This window comes from Lagopus muta, chromosome 7, assembly GCF_023343835.1.
Source record: "Lagopus muta isolate bLagMut1 chromosome 7, bLagMut1 primary, whole genome shotgun sequence".
Classification (NCBI taxonomy): domain Eukaryota; kingdom Metazoa; phylum Chordata; class Aves; order Galliformes; family Phasianidae; genus Lagopus; species Lagopus muta.
In genome coordinates, this window is record NC_064439.1 from 7,703,256 (window position 1) to 7,724,190 (window position 20,935).

General features: G+C 39.6%; 1 protein-coding gene across 9 annotated transcripts in view; it reads left to right on the plus strand.

Annotated features, from left to right (window-relative positions):
• The window catches only part of DPP6 (dipeptidyl peptidase like 6), a 489,696-nt gene that overhangs the window by 353,895 nt on the left and 114,866 nt on the right, over positions 1 to 20,935 (plus strand). For all 9 annotated transcript variants that reach the window (XM_048951963.1, XM_048951964.1, XM_048951960.1 and 6 more), the window contains 2 exons: positions 6,767 to 6,861; positions 9,539 to 9,613. In XM_048951963.1, the coding sequence (XP_048807920.1) occupies positions 6,767 to 6,861; positions 9,539 to 9,613 (170 nt within the window). The remainder of the gene's footprint in view (positions 1 to 6,766; positions 6,862 to 9,538; positions 9,614 to 20,935) is intronic.

Genomic DNA, 20,935 nt, shown 5'->3' on the forward strand with positions numbered 1-20,935 from the left:
CAAGCTGGTATTTTCTTCCTGCATGCTGCAGGCCTGCTGTGGGTAGTCTGGATTTACTTTCTCCATCCAGAAACTTCTCTTTGGCCCCAGTGTGTGTGTGTACTGGGGTGACGGTTGTGGGATTTCCTTTTTCTTTCCTTTCCCTTCCTTTCCCTTGTTTTTTTTCTTTTCTCTCTTTTTTTTTTTTTTCTCTTTTCTTCCCCTTTTTTCTTCCCCTTCCTTTTACCCTTCCCTTTCCCCTTCCCCTCCCCTTCCTATTCCCTTCCCCTTCCCATCTCCTTCCTCCTTTCTTTTCCCTTCCCTCCCCTCCCCTTCTATCTTTTCTATTATATATTTATTTATTTAAATAATTTAAATTCCACTTCCTCATCCTCACATGTTTTTATGAATGAATATGATTATAGTACACACTTCTGCCAGTTTGAAAACACCAGCTCAGTCTGTAACACCATCCTACCCTATTGTGTGCTTTCTTCCTGTTAAAGGGTGAAAACAGTGGGCTCTTCTCTCATTTCCAGCTGCAGCAGCTGGCCTCCCCAGGTGGAATAGTGTTTCCACTTGCAAAATTCTGAGGATTCTTTCAGCTTTTCCAGTCCCACTAGAAAGGATTGCAAAGTCTCTTGCTACAGCAGCAGAGGTGAGAAATGACTGAAAGCTCGTGGTCCATTCTGGGCTGCCCCATGATGGTGACAGCCATGCGGATGGCCAATGCAGTGCTGCCTCATCCCTGCCCTCTGCCCTCTGGACCCTGTGTAATTTGTTTCCAGCCCTACTGGTCACACTGCTGTCTAGAGGCTAATCTCTCTGAAATGGCTTAGAATAATTGTAAGATTTAGGTTTTCCTTATTCGCCAGTCTCCCTTCATCTTAGAGGCTGAGAACAGTAATTTCCCTGATGCTGACTTTCATCAGACTGAGACACGCTTGGTTATCTTTCATGTCCAAATCTACAATGCTTGAAACAATTGAGAAGTTGCCTTTTCCTCTGAATCTGTGGCTCTGAATGACTAGAGTCTCCTAACAACCCTGATATTACCTTCTGCCTTTCACCAACTGATCCTTCTAAGTTGATGCATGTGATTTTTTTTTTCCCCGTTTTTCTTTCTCGAGTAATCTGATAAAAAAGTTGCAGTTTCTTTAGGAGTATTTTATCAGAACTGGAATTAAATACTTATCTTATCCCCCCCTATTTTTTATCAGTGAATTATTTCTGCTTTTCAGGCTCTCTGACAAATAATGAAAATTATCCTCAAAAGCACGTCTGCCATTCTTTTACCTTACAAACCAGTCTCTCTCCTCAGAAAATGTGTCCTTACAGAGTCTCAATGCAGAAGCTGTACAGCCATAGCCATATATACTTGAGCAGTGCAAATCTGTAGCTAGATGTAATTCCTTCAACTTCCTTGCATCTGCCAGAAGTGAAACTCATCCTTTTGGAGGTAAAATTGTCCCTTGACCTTCTGTCTGTTGTGATGAGCTGTCTGTCTGGTGCTCAGTTTGGACCATGTGAATAGGAGACCTGGATCAGCCAAGTAATCCTGCAGTCCAGCTTTGGGTTTCTAATCATGGCAGTAGCTGATGCTACATTGGACTTGAGCCTGACCCATTTTAGTCATCTATGGATTCTGTCATTCACATATTCTGTGATTTTGTGACAACAGAAGCACTGGATTACAAGTGATAAATAATTATCCTGCCCATTTCCTTCAATATCTGCCAGTTTATTAGTCAGTAAATGTTTGTCCATGAATTTTGATACTCTTTTTTTTTTATGTTTTGGGAAATAATAAATACCTTCTTGCTCTCTTGATGATGTTCCAGTGTATAGGTGGCTGTTTAGGCTACCTTGGCTTGTAGAGCTGACAAGTTGAGGGCCTTGTGATCTTTCTCCTGTATTGCAGCTGGCACTTGCAGGTCTGGCAATGTAGCAGCACCAGTGTGCAGGCTCCCAGAGTCCCTCTGCTTTTCTGAATAGGAAAACCCTAGGAAGGAATGAAGAGCTTTTCATGCCTGGAAAAGCAAAAACAGCCTTCAAAATTGGAGACCTAATACATTCTTCCCTTAAAAAAAAAACAATAGAATCATGGAATCATCTAGGTTGGAAAACACCTTCAAGATCATCAATTCCAGTTATCAACTAGATTTCACAAGTCTCATCTCTAAATATTCCTTAATGTCACGTCCACACATTTCAAATACTTCCAGAGATGGGGATTCCGCCCTCTCCTAGGCAGACTGTTCCAATGCATGGCCACATCTCCATGAAGGAGTTCTTACTAATGTCCAATCTCAACCTTCCCTGACACAACTGAGGCCATTAATGCCAGTGTTTTTATCTTGTTTTACCCTAAATGAGAGGAGGCAGCACAAGTTCAACAATTGCATGGGGCAGGAGCTCCTGGCATTTAGTTTGTTTTCTCTGCATTCACTTTACCTGCCCAAATTTAAGAAAGCTGTCTGCGAAGAGTCTGGGAAACTCTGACACTGCAAATTCGTCATCAGTCTGGAGCTTCCTACTTGCATTTGTTCCATTTACCATTGCAAAGAAAAAAAAAAAAAAAGAAAAAAGAAAAAAGAAAGAGAGAAATTGCTGAAGCTCACACTGACTGCATAGCAGCAAGGCTGCTTCATTATTTCAAATAATCACTACTTTCTGTAATCGGTCACTTTTGCAAGTGTGACTGTATGTTGTGCCTAAAGTCTGGATTCTACCAGGCAAACAGGTTCCTGGAAGTTAAGAGAGGAGGGGGAGCCAGTGGCATGACCTCTGCTGTTGAAGAAATCAATTATCTAATGGAATAAATGGCTTTATGCCTGAAAGTTAAGATTTTCAGCATCATTTACATTGAACACCAGCCCCAAAGAAAAGCAGGTATAAAAAATGAGATGCGCCGATGACCTTTGTCAGCTATGGCGACAGCTATAAATCAGGCTGCAAATACTCATCAGCTTGCTGGACAGAATTCATTACTGACAGAGATTACTGCATTGCTTTTTGTCTTTGATTGAGATATGTTCCATATAAATAAATGCTTCTTCAGTGGAACAAATCACACATTTCAAGACAATATTCCAAGAATATTGTTAATTGATAATAAGATAAGATAGTGCAACTTACAGACCAGCTAAACCTCACAGTGTTTTGCTTGGAGTATAATGCAGAGCAATTTGTTCCTCTTTTAAGCAGAGTGATTTTTCTGTTCATTAATTCAGACACTGCGTTGATGGCTCATATTGAATATAACAGCAAGATTTACTGCCCTAACAAATCTGCACTGCTTCATTTCTTCTTCCCTATTCGTATCAGAAGTATGTGCAGCAGATTAGTGGCTGATTTTAAGCTCATTACACTTTAAGAAATAACAAAAAGGCCTTTCACTTCCTGATTCCAACTCTATAGTAGCTTCCATGTAATGATCTTGAAGTTTCACACATTATGGAAGTGTTACTTTTTGCAGTATCTCCAAGCAGGATCTTAGGGAGGAATAGAAGTGTGGTAGCGACGTAACTGGGAGCAGTAATGTAATTTCCATCAGATCAAGTGATGCTCAAGAAAAAATCACAAGGTATTAACAGGCCACTGACTCATTGGCTTAACAAGATGCTTCTCTTGTGTCTTGAACTTAGAGCTGAGGGCAAGCATTCATGGCCAGGTTTTCCTGCAATTAAGAGGTATTCTGACAGTATTACAATTATCCAGATGCTTTACTGGCTGTATTTAAAATGAGCTTTTTTCCTACCTAGAATTTAAAATGTAATTGGAAAACAACTGCTGTTGCTGACATAGGATGATTATTAAAACGGTAATCTTTCTCAGAATGCTTGATAATGAGCTTAGTTATTCCATTTTTCAAGGATACCTGAGAATACAAATTTGGACTATATGTTTTCCTCTCTTAACAAATGATGCTTCAGCCTTAATGGCCTAAGAATACGTGTATAAACGAGAAATATACGTAGAGTGTATTAATATATTTTATTGAAATACTGCAAAAAATTGTTGGCACAAAAGTTTTTCTTCATGACCTATCACAGAAGCTGGAAGTTGAAGTTGTAAATAAGCAGTGCTGGATCAGACCCCAGACATCATCTGTGCTGGTGTCTGGCTGGGGACACAAGCAGATGCTTAGGAAAGATTTTTAAGAGTACATCATTTCTCATGGCAGTAATTTGGAATATGCTTCTGGTCACCACAAATCTCTCATTCAATGGAGTTAAATCCAGGTGGCTGCCGGTCATGAGCGGTGCCCCCCAGAGCTCAGTACTAGGACAGCTTCTATTTAACATCTTCATTAACGATCTTGATGAGGGGATTGAGTGCACTCTCAGTAAGTTTGCAGACAACACCAAGTTGGGAGGCAGTGTTGATCTGCCTGACGGGAGAAGGGCACTACAGAGGGACCTGGACAGACTGGATCGATGGGCCAAGGCAAACTGTAGGAGTTTCAATAGGGCCAAGTGTCAGGTCCTGCATTTTGCTCACAGTAACCCCAGGCAATCCTACAGGCTTGGGGAGGAGTGGCTGGAAAGCTGCCTGATGGAAAGGGACCTTGGTGTACTGACGGACAATCAGCTGAATATGTGCCCAGGTGGCCAAGAAGGCCAGTGGCATCCTGGCTTGTATCAGGAGTTGTGGTGAGCAGGATTAGGGAAGTAATTCTGCCCCTGTACTCAGCACTTTTGAGGCTTCATCTCCAGTACTGTGTTCAGTTTTGGGCACTTCCGTACAGAAAGGACATTGAGGTGCTGGAGCAGGTCCAAAGAAAGGCTGCAAGGCTGGTTGAAGGGCTTGGAGAATGTGCCCTATGAGGAGAGACTGAAGGAACTGGGGCTGTTTAGTTTGGGGAAAAGGAGGCTGAGGGCAGACCTTACTGCTCTCTTCCAATACCTGAAAGGTGCTTACAGCGAGAGGGGGTTGGTCTCTTCTCACTGGTGCCAGGTTGAGGGGAAATGGCCTTAATTTGCACCAGGGTAAGTTTAGGTTGGATATTAGGAAAATCTTCTTTTCAGAAAGGGTTGTTAAGCACTGGAATAGGCTCCCCAGGGAGGTGGTTGAGTCACCATCCCTGGATGTGTTTAAAAACCATTTGGATGTGGTGCTCAGGGACATGATTTAGCAAGGGTTGGTAGAGTTAGCGTAGTATGGTTGGGTTGTGGTTGGACTTGATGATCTTTAAGGTCTTTTCCAACCCAAGCAATTCTATGATTCTGAGATTCAGGGACTTTACAAAAAGTTTCTCCCCTCAAGGCTTATAATCTTTCCTGGATTTTTCATCCATTTTTCTAATTCCTGACAACTGCTTTACTCTGGGACCACAATGTCCACCACTTGATTACCTTCTGTGTGAAGAAATAATCCCTTGTATTTGTGTTGAACCTGTCACTGGGTGGCATCATTTAATGCCTCCTAATATTTATTTTGGAAGAGGCAGGAAATTAGCATTGCGTACTTATGTTCTCCATGCTTACAACTTTTTGGATGTCTGTCCTAGTTCTTCCGTCAGTACATTTACAGATTGAAAATACAATCAGGACTTTGCCCCCAAAGAATTTGCTTCACCTTATTCGCAAAATAGATTTTTTCTTTTTGTTGTTGTTGTTGTTGTTGTTGTAAACCAGTGATGTGTAGGTGGTGACTGTTTTCTTATGAATAAGTACTGTGCAGAAACTTTACATCTGCACATACAAAGTAGTTTACAGAGATGGATAATGACTGGTCATCATGAGTTTGAAATTGATAAGAAGTCTGACATATGGGTAAGGAAGGAACATGCCACCTTTGACTCATCTCTGGACAACCCATGGGTTATGTTTAATCATTCATCTGTCCCTAAGACTTGTGGGATGCACCATGACATCACCCTGAGGCAGACACAGCGAGGGATGGTTTCCCTACTTGAAGCCAAAGGCAGATGTTGGGTAGGACCCATCAGTTCTCTATGTTAGTTTAGCTAGGTTGCTAAAAAAGCAGTAACCCTACTTCTGTGTCTGGAAGAACTGCTGAATCCTTTCATGACAACATGCTTGTGACTTCGGTTTCATCTTTTATCTGTGGGGCAGTGCATGCAAGCACATATCAGACATGAACTTCAGTTTATGACATCTGACAAGATCACTGCCCCCTATTGTTGTAATGTTTTTTCATCCTGAACCTTCGACCTGCCACCCAACTCTCATTTGGAGTCTCTTTCACATGCCCATCCCAGCCTTTCTGTAGTAGGTTTTGAGCTCTTGAGAGCTGGAGACTGCCTGAGCTACTCCTGCTGCAGGATTCTTGGCCTTGTGCAGACATCCTGGGTGCTGAGGTAGTCCCAAAGTGCAACAAGAGTAAGGTGGTTTGTCATGTTGCATGTGAAAATAGACATTTCTTCCCATGAATCTCCTTCTGGTATTAGGACAAGCAGCAGAGTCAGAAGATCTGTACAAAAGTAGCTTCAAAAATATGCTGTGTCAAAAAGTAAGTTGCCTTTAGCCTTCAGGGACTTTCCAGGCATCTGATGTAATATATATTAAGGATCTTGGAAACCTTTCAGTGCAAGGAATGTTTTCTGACCTTGTTTTTCTACACTAATAATATGACAATATGACAAACAGTTTGATGGCTATCCTCCAAGCCACCTTAATGTTAAAGCAGTGGCTGAATTAGAAAATCTATGCTCTTTACAGGAAGGCTCCCAGCAGTCCTTTTGAATCAAGTGCATTGTTGGGTTCCACACAGACAGACAATATCAGACTTCCTTAATGATATTTTCTTTTTCTCCTTGCAGATAATGAATTCATTTATCGAAACCAGAATGGCACAGTGATTCTGAGGAATGTTGAAACTAACAATTCAACAGTATTAATAGAAAACAAAAAAATTGTAAGTATTTTCTATAATGAGCATAATTTCAGTTTTCTTGCAGTTGGATCAGAAAAACAGAGAATGACTTGGGTTTCAACTCTGCGTTGTCAAGGAGAAACAATACGCTGGTAATGCTGTGAGCTAAGCAGCAGCCAATAATTTGAAATTCAGCTCCAGTTTTCATTATTATACTGCAAGCTCAGTTTCTTTTATACTACAGGAAAGTATCATATAGATATTTGAAGTTAGTCTTGCATATGACATATAATTGGAAGCTACATAATTCTGGTCTTTGCATGCTTAATAGAAAAAAAACAATTGATTCTATTTACTGTCTGTTGGTAGCATTCTCCACATTACTCCATTTAAATGCTTATTTTTTAACTTGTGGATTTACTGATTTTTCTTGCCTAATGTTTGTAATGTGATTTCAGTGTTGTTAATGAGTAGCGATGATGAGTAGTAATGGGTTGCATATGGCAGAAACCCCAAGAAATTACTGGGGAAAGAATTTAGTAGACTCTTATGAAAATGAATGGAAATAAAATAAATTCACAGTTAAAACAGTGCATCATTTATAAAAAGGAAGCATCATTTTTGTGTAGCAGATGAAGTCAGCTTTGTGCTAGAAGATTAAATGTCAGAGTGTTTGCAAAATATCCTTTAAAAAACGAATTCCTGAGGTTAAATATTCTTATGTTTGTTCCAGCTGTGAGATATAAATCATGTTGTTCTGGTAAAATTGCATCACTTCCTTCCAATTTTAGTCAGATTGGAGGTTTGTTCATTGTTTGGTTTGGTTTGGTTTTTGTGTAATATCATTGCAAAAGTCCAGAAGTACAGAATAGCTAACAGACTATCAATGACCCAAGGTCTCCAGAAAACTGCAGACTTGACTTGGTCTCAAAAAATAGAACTAAATGAACAAGAAAATTTTAACACTGGATTCTAGGTTGAGCTTATTATGCAGTAAACCTGAGTACATGACTCATATAGAGTAGAGTTAGAGTGTAGGCTAGAGTACAGTATTTTATTTTAATGAGACAAGGAATTCATCACTGAATTATTACTGCAGGACTCAACCTTAAACTTCACATCCTGCCATTTAACTTTTGCTACACCATGCAAGCAATCTTTTTTTTTTTTCTTTCTTTTTCTTTAAACAGAGTATAACCCCTTTCTTCTGCTGTTCTGTTCTTTTTTTCTTTCATTTTTTTGTCAACCTAACAGACCACGACATGAAGTGTCAGTAACCTAGGGCCAGTAGGGCAGCACAGATGAATGTTGTAAAATATACCCATCCTAGATAAAACGAATCAGTGCAATATGCTGACTAGAACCAGGATCTGTTGATCTCTGACTTTCTCCAGTTTGATGTAATGGTGATTCTTCTGTTATGTATTGCCTTTTCTCCATGGGTTCACTCCACTAACAAGAAGGTCTGCTGTAGTCGGGCTAATTCTATTTCTTCTCTCTTTTATTCCTCTCATTTTTAATTTTTACCAATCACAAGAAAAGTGCAGTGTTACAAGATAACCCTACTCTTCAGTGTTACAGCTTTCCTGCTGCCTGCTCTACCCCTGCTCCTCTGTCCTCTAGACAAACAAATCTGCACAACATCACCTCCGCATTCATCCCAAAAGTTCTAGTAAGAGCTGCTGTAATACCTCTTTCTGTCACATTGTATTTGTCCTCTTCCTTGCCAGCCTCAGGTCAGAATAACTTCTGCTGCCTTGGAGTGTTTTCCTTTCTCTGTGTCAGTAATATATCAGCAAACAAGACGTGCTGAACCACAGTGGCCCGTTGGTCCTCGCTGCTGTTTTCCCACCTCATGCCCCTTCCACTCTGCTGATGCTGGGTCTCTTTTCATGGGATGCTGTACATTTCCCTTAAGTCCAACTTCCTCCTCCCATTCTGCTACCAGAGAATATCTCAATGACTTGAAGCCAGTTTATTAGGTGAGGGGACAGGATTTAAGAGCTTTAAAAGACAGTGGATGAGTGTTGTATTGGCAGCAACTCTCTCTGGTGCCGTGTGTATTGGCACTGTATGTTGTGAAGCACAGTGGAAAGGAGAAGGGATGTCTGCACTACACAAAAGAGAAGTGCAGCAGGGAGAATTCATGACAAGTCCGAGATATTCTGGCATCTATTCTCGTTAGCAAGACTCACAGTGCAGCTTTTTACAGAGTTCAGATCAGGATGCACAAGGAAAACTGAATCACCACACTATACCAAAAACTTTCTTGACTGGGGAAAACGGCATTAGGATTCCTCAGTGGAATACTGGGATAGGCAGTGGTGTCTTCTTACTATTAATTTGTTCTGATGGGTATTTACTGCTTGCTACCTCCAGCACTGCGGCCAGTGACTGCAGGGAATGAGGGAATTAAGTTGTTTACCACATTTTTTCCTCTACCTGCTGTCCACCAACCTCTGTGCAATGGATTTGGAAGGAGAACTTTCCTGAGGAAGCTGTCTGGTCTGTGTTGTAGTGTGGTTATCTTTTCTCTTACGGAAACATACATTTGCCTGCATAAATTTTCTGGTGTTTTTTTTTGTTGTTGTTTGTTTGCTTTAAAGAGATACAAAATGTTTTTCAAGATGCTTAGTCTGGCAGTAATCTTCATCTATATAAGGACAGCTCAAAAATTGAAAATAAAAAAAATAATTTCAATGTCTGGTTTATTTTCTAGGTTTCCTTGAAGGCCGTTCGATATGAAGTGTCACCTGACCGGGAATATGCACTTTTTGCTTTTGATGTTGAACCAGTAAGTAAATAGATGTGATTTTGGAGCACAAAGTCACTGGTAGCCTCACTTTTTTTTTCTTTTCCAGATTTTTTTTTTTTTTTTTTCACAAATCTATGCCAGTAAAATGGTATTTTAAATTAATTGCTTCTAATGAAACAAAGAAAGAAAACCTCTCACTTGGATATTCTGAAAGCATGTCACACTGCCATCTAGTAGAGGAGAAAGGTATAAATTACAGCACGGAGGAAACACTGTCATTGCCCGAATTTTATAAGCTCTGGGAGGAGAGTTGTAAGGACATGTCTTTGCTACAAGGATTTCTATTCCTCTTCTGTGTAATTTTTTTTTCAGTCACGCTATAAATTTCTTCCCAAGAACAAAAAGCAACTGTCAGTGTCTCCCACAACTGAAATAATGCATTAATTATCGTGTCACTGTTCCCAGTACTGCAGTTAGGGCTGAGCTATCACTTCCATTATAAATCCTTTTCTTCGGAGGTTTTGGTATAAATCATTTGTAAGAAATCACCATTGGGTTACTTCTGAGTTTTAGATTAGGGTAATTCTTTTCTACCAAACTTCAAAAGAGAAAAGTATAATGAGTCATTTTTAAATAACTAAAGCACCAGGCGCAAGGAAAGCAGTTCTTAGGCATGAATAATATTTATTTTCTTTTAAAATACTGCTGGTGTAAGATCTGAAAGAATTTGAATGATGGCTATGTTGTATCACTTGGATAAACTGTAAGCCCCATACATTCTGTTTCCATAATTTAGGAATGCACCAATTCCTCAAAATGAAAATAATTCATTCACCAGCAACTGCAAGTCCTTTTCCATACAATAAATCTGGTTTGAGCTGCTAACCAAAGGAAATTTGTGGGTCCTTGGGTAGTAGAGTTTGTCATCCTGTTGCCCATCTGATTTCTCTGCTGTCATCATTGGGGTTATTCCTGACTCACAGTAGTGTAATGGTTTGGAGAACAATGCCTGCTGCTAGGAAAAGGTCAAATAAAACTGTAATGTAAAATTCAAGAATAACTCATAAACCCTTCCTTGGGAAAGGAAAGCCCAAGGTGGAAAGGGAAAGTTTGGGAAGATTTCAGGATGTGACTAGATGTGTACTATGTGCAAAAACACAGAAAATTCCTCAGGGGTTCATATGTGAGTTTCTGATAGCAAGAATTCCCAAAACACTTTTCTGAAACAAAACTAAATGAGAAAATCTTTCTTTTTTTTCCCGCTTTAAGATCCATGCTTGTGAAGAAGTGTACTTATAGAGGGTTAGTAAGCCATATTGGGTAGTTATTTGTATTTATTAAAGTTGCAATCACTGCTAAATTATTTACTCATCCCTCTTCTGTCTTGATATGCAGACAGTGGCTATATAATAGTGATCAAGCTTTTCACATTTTCTATGTTTCAAAATACATTCTTGGCCAAAATTCACATTAAGCTGTTTTCAACAGCACAAGAAATTGATTAGCAAAGCCTTGGGCAGTTGTCCTTGTTGCAAAGTCAGAAGGAAATTTCAGGAAATATGTTGTCAAAGGACATTTCTTTGAAGTTTAATTCTACAAATACTTTCAAAAAGAAACTTCTTGAGCCTATTGTGTATGGTTTTTTTTTAATAGATGTCTGAAAATATTGCTTTATTTTTCTCTACTTACAAGGACTGTGTGCTACCTTTTGTATGCTTGTGAGTATAAGTGTGCCATGTTTTTGTCTGGGATAGAGTTAGGTTTCTTTGTAGAGGCTTGTATGATGTTTCCTTTTGGATTTGTGATAGAAATAGTGGTGATGGGATACTGTAATTATTTTTACACATTTACTGCATCTACATGAATGCGTGATATCTTAATATACATAATACATAAGTTGCTGTTTATTTCCATGGGAACTACAACAGCTGCCAAGAGTACAATAACAGTGTTTGATAGAGCAAATTCTCAGCTGCAAAACACTCTTCTTCAACATAGTCACCACCCAGTCCGTATTGATCAGCTGATCGAGATGCTCTTCATTTTGTGTTGGGACAGCTGTTCATGGCTGACTGGAACATGGCTCTTCTTTCACACTGCTGTTACCACTGCTGAAATGTACCACTCACCACCTCACTGTGCTGACATCCACTGTTTGGTCTCCATAAATGTTCAGCAAGCATTGATGAATGTCAGTGGGTGCCATTTTTTCCACATGGAGGAATTTGGTTCCACATCTTTGCTTCATAGGCACTTCCATGTCAGACACAATTGTGTCAGACCTCCCTTCTGCTGCCATCTGTCACCCAGCAACAAAATGTAATGGAATACTGTCAAGCGTGTTCAGACTTTACTGCCATACCATCAGCATCTGTCTGTGACATCATGTGCCAACATCGTAAAGTAGGAAGCATTACTTTCAGAGCAGCCCTGGTATGAGGAGGTTGCTCAGCACATAGCTGTAGGGCTGCTGTGGGTGCACTGTGGCCAGCCAGGCTGCTCAGCTCATTTTTCCATTGTTTCTATTTCTGGAACTTCAGTCTTTCAGGCAGCAGTATTCTGCCTAAGCCTTGTACTAATAGGGAGCTTTTCCCACCCTGACCACAGATTTCTTTTGAAAGATCATAGGGGAAGATGCCAGGCTTCTTTGTCTTTAAAACAAGACAAATCGTTGTCTTGTTCTTGTTTCCTTACACTAAAACAAGCTGCAGGCTGCAAATGAAACCACAGGGTAAAATTCTGGGGAAGAACTGGGGAATAAATGCACCCATGGGGAAACTGATTTCAAATTGTCATTTGCCAAAATACATAGGGGGTCTGCACCCACATTGCTCAGTAATTCCACATAAGTAAATTGGGCCATAGCATCCTATTAGAGATATGATTAGAAGCCATAGCATCCTATTAGAGTGGGCCACAGCTGTACTAGCTGGAACCTGGTGCCAGGAGAAAGCCACCAGGCGTGTGCTTGAGTAGATTTCTGTGGTAGTGTGATTTGTGTGTTGTGTAATGGTGATAAAAGTAGCAGAGAAAAGTAAACGAGAAGAAAAGTGATTTTCTGGAGTGACATGGTGAGACTTTAAATAGAGAATATTTAATTGGCTTTGTTATGAATAGCAGTCGTCAGAGTGCAGGAGAGGAATTAAAGTGGCCAACATTCTTCTTAAAGCTGTTCATTCTTCTTTTCCAATTTACCAGTCTGTTACTGTGTGCAAAGTCGTTGAGAGCAATTACGTACAAGAAATCCTGGCTGATTAATTCACAGCAAATTGCTAAGTCTTCTGAACAACAACAATTAGGGCTTCAAGACTTTCATAGCTGATACAACAGACGCTATTACCTATTTTCAAGTTAAAGGAATGCATTTTTATAATGCTGAAAGCTGCAAAGAATTAATCATCATTATAATTAAAGAAGGTCCAACTGCATTTTTCTTAGAATAGTTTCTGTGATGAGCTTCGTATTTCCTTCCATCCTGCCTGTTGCCATGGGTGCCACGATGACTTACACGATGACTTGATTGATGGTGTTGCTTTTTGGTTGGTCCTTTAGGCAGAGATTCAGGCAAGTATCCTGCTGAGGATTTAAGACATAACTGAATTTTGCTTCATTAAAGAGGGCTTTGCTTGGATGGAGAATTTGGATGGGTTTTGGAAGAACAACTGAAGGATGAGAGAAGGCAGAGGAGCTGAGAGAGGTGACACCAAGGAGACCTCAGAAGACCTATCTCAAACCCTAGATTTTGTACTGAGTAAATGAAGGACTAAAAAACAGTTATTTTTCAAATGCAGGATATTATTATAGCTGTTATATTTTTTATTATTTGTCCAAATGTGGTTGTTATGTAGAATGAGCAGGCTTTGTGGTTGTCACTCCAATTACAGCCTCATCATTGCTTTAATTAAGCATGTAAAAATTAAAATAATATAATACTTGTTATTTCCAAAACACTAATAGGCATAAATATTAATGACTTCTCCAAACATCCTTTGAGTTAGGTGAGCACTATTATTATGATAAATATGCCTCCGAAAATTAGATACTGTCATAGTTATCAACAGTAATACTAATATTTTAGCTCTGAAAATTTATTACTTAATTGAAACGTTTACCAGTACTAGAAATAGATCTGTTTACACTTGTTTTCCTTCTGTGGCAATAAATGTAATTCAAATTTATTTACCATTCCAACCCAACTTCGTTTTCAGAAGCAGTGATAGTGTACAGTGTTTGTACTAGGTAAAGTGAGCAGTTAGAGTAGCTCCCTAAAATCAAGTCAGCTGTTTTAGCAGTTTATAACATTTTTGATAACTGTGTAAACTAAGTTTTCAGAGAGTTTTGATTAGAAAAGCTTATAATTTTCATTTTTATACTCTTTTTTCATATACATGCAGCGTTGAATCTTTGTTGCTCATAAACCAAAAGGCTCCTTCTCAATTGCAAAGCTGCACAATATACTGGAGGTGCTGAACATTATCGAAGGCTGGTGGCTAAATCTAGTTTCCCGAGTCATTGGCATTTCCAAGCTTAATGCGCTGTAACTCTGTTTACTCGAGAGAATGTTTGCCATTAGTAGCATAAAATCTGTTGCTGCTGTTCTTACATAAAAAGAAGGAAAAAAATCAGTCCTAGAAATGTAAAACTTTTATTAGTTAAAATGTTCTTCTATTGTTCAATCTGTGCATGTGTATTCTTGTGCACATCTTCAGGCAAAGTATCTTTTTTTGATTCACTGGAGGGCTGTGGTCAATAAGTTCTTAGTGAATTAGTGGAACTACTGGACTCATTGAACCTATTATGATTTGCTAAACCTTCAGTCCTTTCATAAAAATGATATCTTCAGCTGATTCCTATAGAATAAATATTACTAATACCTTTCAGATATTATTTAATATTTCAATTAAATGCTCACAACTTCTGAAAGCATGCCATTTTTATGAGCATGCCAATGTGGAGTTTTCGCCAGGTGATCCTGGAGAGCCAGACCTGAAAGTGTAGAGTCCAGCACCTGGGGAGGAATAACCACATACACCTGTACAGGTTAGGGGCTGACCTGCTGGAAAGGAGCTCTGTGAAGAAGGACCTGGGTGTCCTGGTGAGCGGCAGGCTGGCCATGAGCCAGCAGTGCGCCCTTGTGGCTAAGAAGGCCAATGGTATATTAGGGTACATCAAGCGATGCAGCCAGCAGATGGAGGAAGGTGATCCTTCCCCTCTACTCTGCCCTGGTGAGGCCACACCAGGAGCACTCTGGAATAGAGTCCAGTGGAGGGATGCAAAAATGGTTAAGGACCTGGAGCATCTCCGTTATCAGGAAAGGCTGAGAGACCTGGGGCTGTGCAGAGGAAAGGCTGAGAGGGGATCTCATCACAGTAGAACAAGGGGCAGTGGGCAGAAACTGGAAAATAGGAAGTTCCATACTAACACAGGGAAGAAGCTATTTACTGTGAGAGTGACAGAGTGCTGGAACAGGCTTTCCAGAGAGGTTGCAGAGTCTCCTCCTTCTCCGGAGATATCCAGGACCTCTCTGGAGACTTTCCTGTGCATGGAACCGCTTTAGCAGGGGTTGGACTGGGTGATCTCTAGACGTTTCTTCCAAACCCTACAGCTCTGTAATTCTGTCCTGTTTTGAGTCACATTACTTCAGAAGCCAAGATCAGTACAGCAAATATCCTTGTCTAACAGTGCATTTTTTGTCCTGTTTGTAGTGACCATGATAAGAAGTGCTCCAGCTTCATTTACATAACAAAAGCTAAGAGTTGTGTGTCTAGAAGTGTTGTATTAACAAGAAAGTCTCAAGAACACAACTGAGGTTAATTTTCTGGGTGATGGTTTAGTTTGGATTTGAAGCTTAAGCAGCAGCTGTTTGAGAAAATTTGGAAGCATTCATTTATGTTAAATGGAGAGTGTGTTGTCATTTCTTTTAATTATGAATCTGTTCTTCTTAAAATACCCTTTGTGAAAGACTCCTTATCTTTTCAAATCTCAAAACCACCACGAATAAATTCCCTAAACTGTCGTTTTCAGTGTGGGCTGAATAGCAACAGGATAGACAAAAGAACATTTTCAAAGGCATTGCAGAAGGTTGACTGAAGATCATTTCTCCATTTCCATTTACTTTTCTGCACTGTCAGACCTGGATGTGTGCAGCTCACCCAAAACACTGTGCTGCGCAATCACCTTGGATTAAATAAACCACAGCTGGAAATAAAACCTGAATAACTGGGACACTTTCCTGGGGATGCCTGTGTTCAGGTAGCAATATCTCTGTCAAACATACCGATGTATCAAGTTCTTCTGTTGTGTGTTGCTATCAGCAATTGGTTCAGCCTAATTAGTATTTTATTGTCTTCCATAGCAGAAAGGGACTGGGAGGTTTGCCACACAGCTCTGGAGGGATTTATGGATTTTTAGAACTATTGGAGAGTTGTGCAAACAGTGTCTGCTCAGGTGTCCTCATTTGTGTCTTTGACTGCTGAGCGATTGCAATCACAAATCTTTTGTTTTTCTCTGCTGCACATGCTTCAAAAATTATAAATTCTCACCATAGGAGGGTGGATACACATTGTAATTGAGTAAACATATCATCACGTGGTGAGATTATTTGTTCTTCCTGCAGTGATTACTCTGCAACTTCTCTTATTTGGTGTGCGTGGAATAGAAACTTTTGGATGCAGGCAAAGAATGATGGAATGCCAATTAGTGAGAGCTTTAATCCTGCATCTTCTTTCAGGAGAAACCACAGAGTAACCAACATTTCATGTTAGTAGTGGTCAGCACCAGTTTTGGACTAACACAGGGGAAGAAGAATGGTCAAGCTTCTTTCTTATTAGTTTTGGAGGAAACTTGTGGTTCATTTCAAATCCCTACAAAGCTCCAGCAGAAAATGTGTTCCTTTCTGAGGCCTAAATCACAGAATCACAGAATCACCCGGGTTGGAAGGGACCCCAAGGAATGGTTCTTTGCTCTTAAAAACAATCCTTCTGCTTTGACATGGTATAGCCGAGAAAAGTCAAGAAAAGAAACACAGCTAAAATAAGGAGGTAGATAGGGGCTGGGCAGTCCTACATGAATTGCAAGGACCTTCTGGTAGTTGAGTTCCTTACACAGTAGGGACAAGAGGAATTAAGAACTTGTCATTGTAAAAAGAAAAATGAGTGGATGGAGGCCTCTTGTGCTTATTATCCAGGGAAAGAATGTTTTCACTTAACTGTAGGACTGGTTCTCTCTGCATCATCCTCAGGAGATACTGTAGGATCAGAATCATCTCAATTTTGAAGGTAGAAGGTGGGGTTTTGTGCTTCTCACGAGTAGCCACTATGGTTACTTGTGGGGTATATGAAATGATCATCTTAATACATTCATAAAATATGATGTGGTGTGTTTGTCATAAATGACAGACAAACCTCCCAGTACAATCCCCAGCCCCCACATTCCAGTTTTTCTAATATATGCCCCCTGTTTAGCAGTGGTTTCAGTAAAATTGCACTAAATATTGGTTTCTTACTGAGTCTATTCTAGCTAGTGTTGTTTAATGGGATTATGACCACAAAATACTGACTGCAAGGAATGGAGAGCGTTAAAATCTCAGTGTGGTGGCTTCAGCTGTTCCATGGATTGACAACTGGACACATCTTAGTAGTGTTGCCAGCTTTAATGATCCTTTGATCTTTGATCATGCCATCGGAGCTTTAACTACTTCCTACTAGAAACAAAGGATTAAACTACTGCTTCTCTTCTAACAAACGCATGGAGTTAGGACTGACTTTTAAGCCTCGTGATTTATGATGGCAGACTTCAATACAAATTGCGCAGATGTGACTGAGTACAAAATAATACCTCAAACTAAGTGATGCTCATGTAGCAGAGGCCAACAAATTGTATCCTACATTTATTCAGACACAGATGCATGTCAGTGAACTGGAAAGCAAGTGCACTGTTCCAGGGAAGAACAGAAAAATATCAAAAATCTGAAATAATTATCCTGTCATGCAAGAGTACATAGGCGTGTTATGTGTCGCTATCAGCTATCAGCAGTCTTCCTCTCTAAATATTTTCTTTGGTAAATGAGATTTTCATCAAGCAGATAAGGGAAAATTTTAAAAAATCAAGGCAAAAAAAATCAAGGCAAAACAACACAATAAAAAAACAACCTTTTTCTGTGTTGGAACAATCTTACATTTTTCATTCTAGTTGTCTAGTCTATTCTGAGTGTATAGATGATCTAACTTGAACAGACGGACTAGCAGAGAATAATGTTCTAACAAAATTCACAAAGCACCTTAAAAATAGCCTGAAATTTATTTTTGAATAAAACACAGATAACATAAGTGTACAAGGTCTCCTAGATAGTCAAACTCAGATAGACTGCAGATATATGACTGCCGTTTTCTTTCTTGTGCTTGTATTGGAAACCATCGGAGTGAAAGATGGGGGAGCCTTCCATGCTTTATCAGGAATGAAATAGATACAGCTACATAAAACTTACTGAAAAAATAGATCTTAATAAAGAGCTAGGTTCCCTGCAACATCTAGGAGCTTTAGAATTAGAGAAGGGTGAGTTCCTATTTGTAGCATAATTTTGCTTCCTAAGTTTTAAGGGATGAATCCAACTTACACTGCATTGTGATAATTATAGATAGCTGTTTTAAAATGTTAAGGAAGAAGATAGGTTAGGAATAGGATACAAAATGGGAAAATGGCATTAGAATTCAAAAATCAGGAATAATTTAATTCTGATGTCTGTGCAAGGACATAGGAAGCAGTCCCGGCCTGCAGGAGTTTATGATCTATTTCTTCTAATTTCTGATCTCTCTTATTTATTTATTTTAGATCAATGAAAATATATTTAGTGCCCTCTTCTGGAAAACCAGATTTTGCTATGCATGGCACCCCAGTGAAGTCTCTATATTCAGAAATGCAAATCTCCTGATGGAGATGTTTTCCTTTTTAGCTGTTACATGCCTCAATCCAGCTTTGTGTTTATGCTGAACAAGTGCCTTTTATCTCTTTAACTGCCTGCAGAACTCCGTTTTATATCGGAGCCATGTTAAAACCTATCATTATAATTCCTCCTTGGGCAGCTAACGACCCAGATTTGGAACAGGGAATTTCTATGCGTTTTTCTTCTACCCTCGACATGAAAGAAAAAAATAAAGAATTAAAAAAAAAAAAAAAAAAAAAAAGAGTAAGAACAGCATTTTCCTAGAAATGGAAGTGAATTCTAGGGCTTTTTAAGTCTTTAAGTTCAAGAATCCTCAGACTTTTGTGTGCAGGTGTGGAAAAGTACCGGTCGAGCGTTTGCTGTGAACAGATGCGCAGCACACAAGGAACTGGAGATGCTCTGTACTTCTTTCTGCCTCTTCCCTCACTTTCTGAAGGGATACCCATCAACCCACCATTGCCACCATCCATTGACCCCTCTGAAGATGTCTGCAGATGCCAAGGATGACACACAAAATACCCTGCTGCTAGAGGTCTCTTACGTGATACCAGTTTATTTTCCTTATCTCAGAAAATAGAAATGTTGCCTTTGGTGAATTAAACCTACGCATGCATCCAGATACAGCTCAGAGTCTTCTGATCTCATATGGAACTGGAAAACGAATCTTTTGCTTAAAAGAGAGAGCTTTTTTGGACCAAAGTTCCTGGCATATATCTCAATGCTTTTTGTTCTCCTTTCACAACCACTTCAGTGCTCATTCCCTTCTGCTCTCTAGCGACATTTGAAGGTCAAATCTTTCTTGTCTTGGATTCCTTTCTTTGAGTCTTCTAAGACTGTCCCGAGCTGATTAATGTCATGAAAGCTTTCAGAGAAAGTGCTAACTTCTTTGTAGTATTCACCCTCACAATTGCTAGAGTAAGAAAGAAATTTTGATATGCTAGGAGAAAATTTTAATAAAAGAACATGGGATGCTCGATACCTAAATTGAATTATTGAAAAGTGAATAAATTAATTAGATATATTAAATACGCAGCCCATTTTCCTGGCTTGGTTTTCATGTAATTGCTACAAAGCTGCATAATTTGGATTGTATACACCACAGAGAGAAGTTTTTTAGAGACTCCCCACATTCAGCCTGCCCAACTCAAGAAATGTTTCATTTAAAGAAGACAGTATCTAATGTTTCCTTATAAGCATTGATTTACCATACTGTCCTTCGGCCCCCCAACTTGCACCTCCAAAGTCAATAAAGATGAGAGTCAGTGATGTAAATATAGATGTGAACAACACAAACTCTCCAGCTTCATTAGCTTCCCTGGGCTGCCTTTGGAAGTACTCTTCTGTAGGATGTAGGCCTGAAGGCTAGGATGTAGGCTTCTGAAGGGTGTAGGCTAAAATGAACACCAGAGGATGATTAGAGGAACCACACCCCAACCATGCTTTTGGAGCAGTTGTCTGGAAGAGGGTGTTGCTACATGAGGTTGTAGGTGCAAAAGCATATGACTAGAAAATTCAATGTCAAAGACAGCCCTCAAGGAAGACAGCTGTGAAAACAGCAGCTCCAAGCTGCCAAGAGCTTGAGGAAATGTTATAGGGAAGGATGACCACATGTATGCTAGTTACAGTCTTCTTTCTGAACCTGCACTGAGCTACTTTCAAAGACAAGGCAGCAAATTGAATAGACTCTAGGTCTAACCTAGTGCTGATCAGTATTATGACCAGTGATATTTCAAGAGGAGCACAGTTGCAGGTTTGTGGGGCACTGTACAGACTTGAAGGATTTATGTTTCTTCAGTTTTGGAAAATTGTTTCCTTCTAAAAATTTTATGTGGTTGTAGGCTACTTTTGTACTCTTACACTTATTAGGTAATAATGCCAAGTTATTTGTTTTTCCCTTTATTCTTTTCCTTAGATGGAATTATTGTATAGTATGTCATAATCAATGTACTAACTTTGTTCTCAGTAATTTTATTCTCACTTCCAAGTTTCTGAACAGGACTTCAGAATAAGCAAGTGCAGTGTTTGGAGAACGTGCATCCAGTCTTTCACTAACATATTGTAAAGCAGGAGAAGGAACCATGTTGTGTGAATATAGATAGAAGTTTTTAAAAAGATCAAAAACAAAATGAGTTCATTATTCACATAGTTCTTAAAAATTGATTGGAAATGCTCCCTGATATCCTGGTGCAGAGCAGCAACAAGTGCACAACGCTGGTGCAAAAAACACTGTGGAGTGTTTTGTAGCTGCCATTTTGTTTACCAGTAGAAAATGGAGCAGTCATCCTTTAAGCCAGTGACTGCAAGAGGCTGCTTGTGCTGCTGGTGCCAGTAAAGCACTGTGAGGGACAGGTGGCTTGGGAGCAAAAGGAGGTTTTTGTAATTGCTTGGCAGGGCAGAGCTGTATTAGAGTGCAGCAGCAG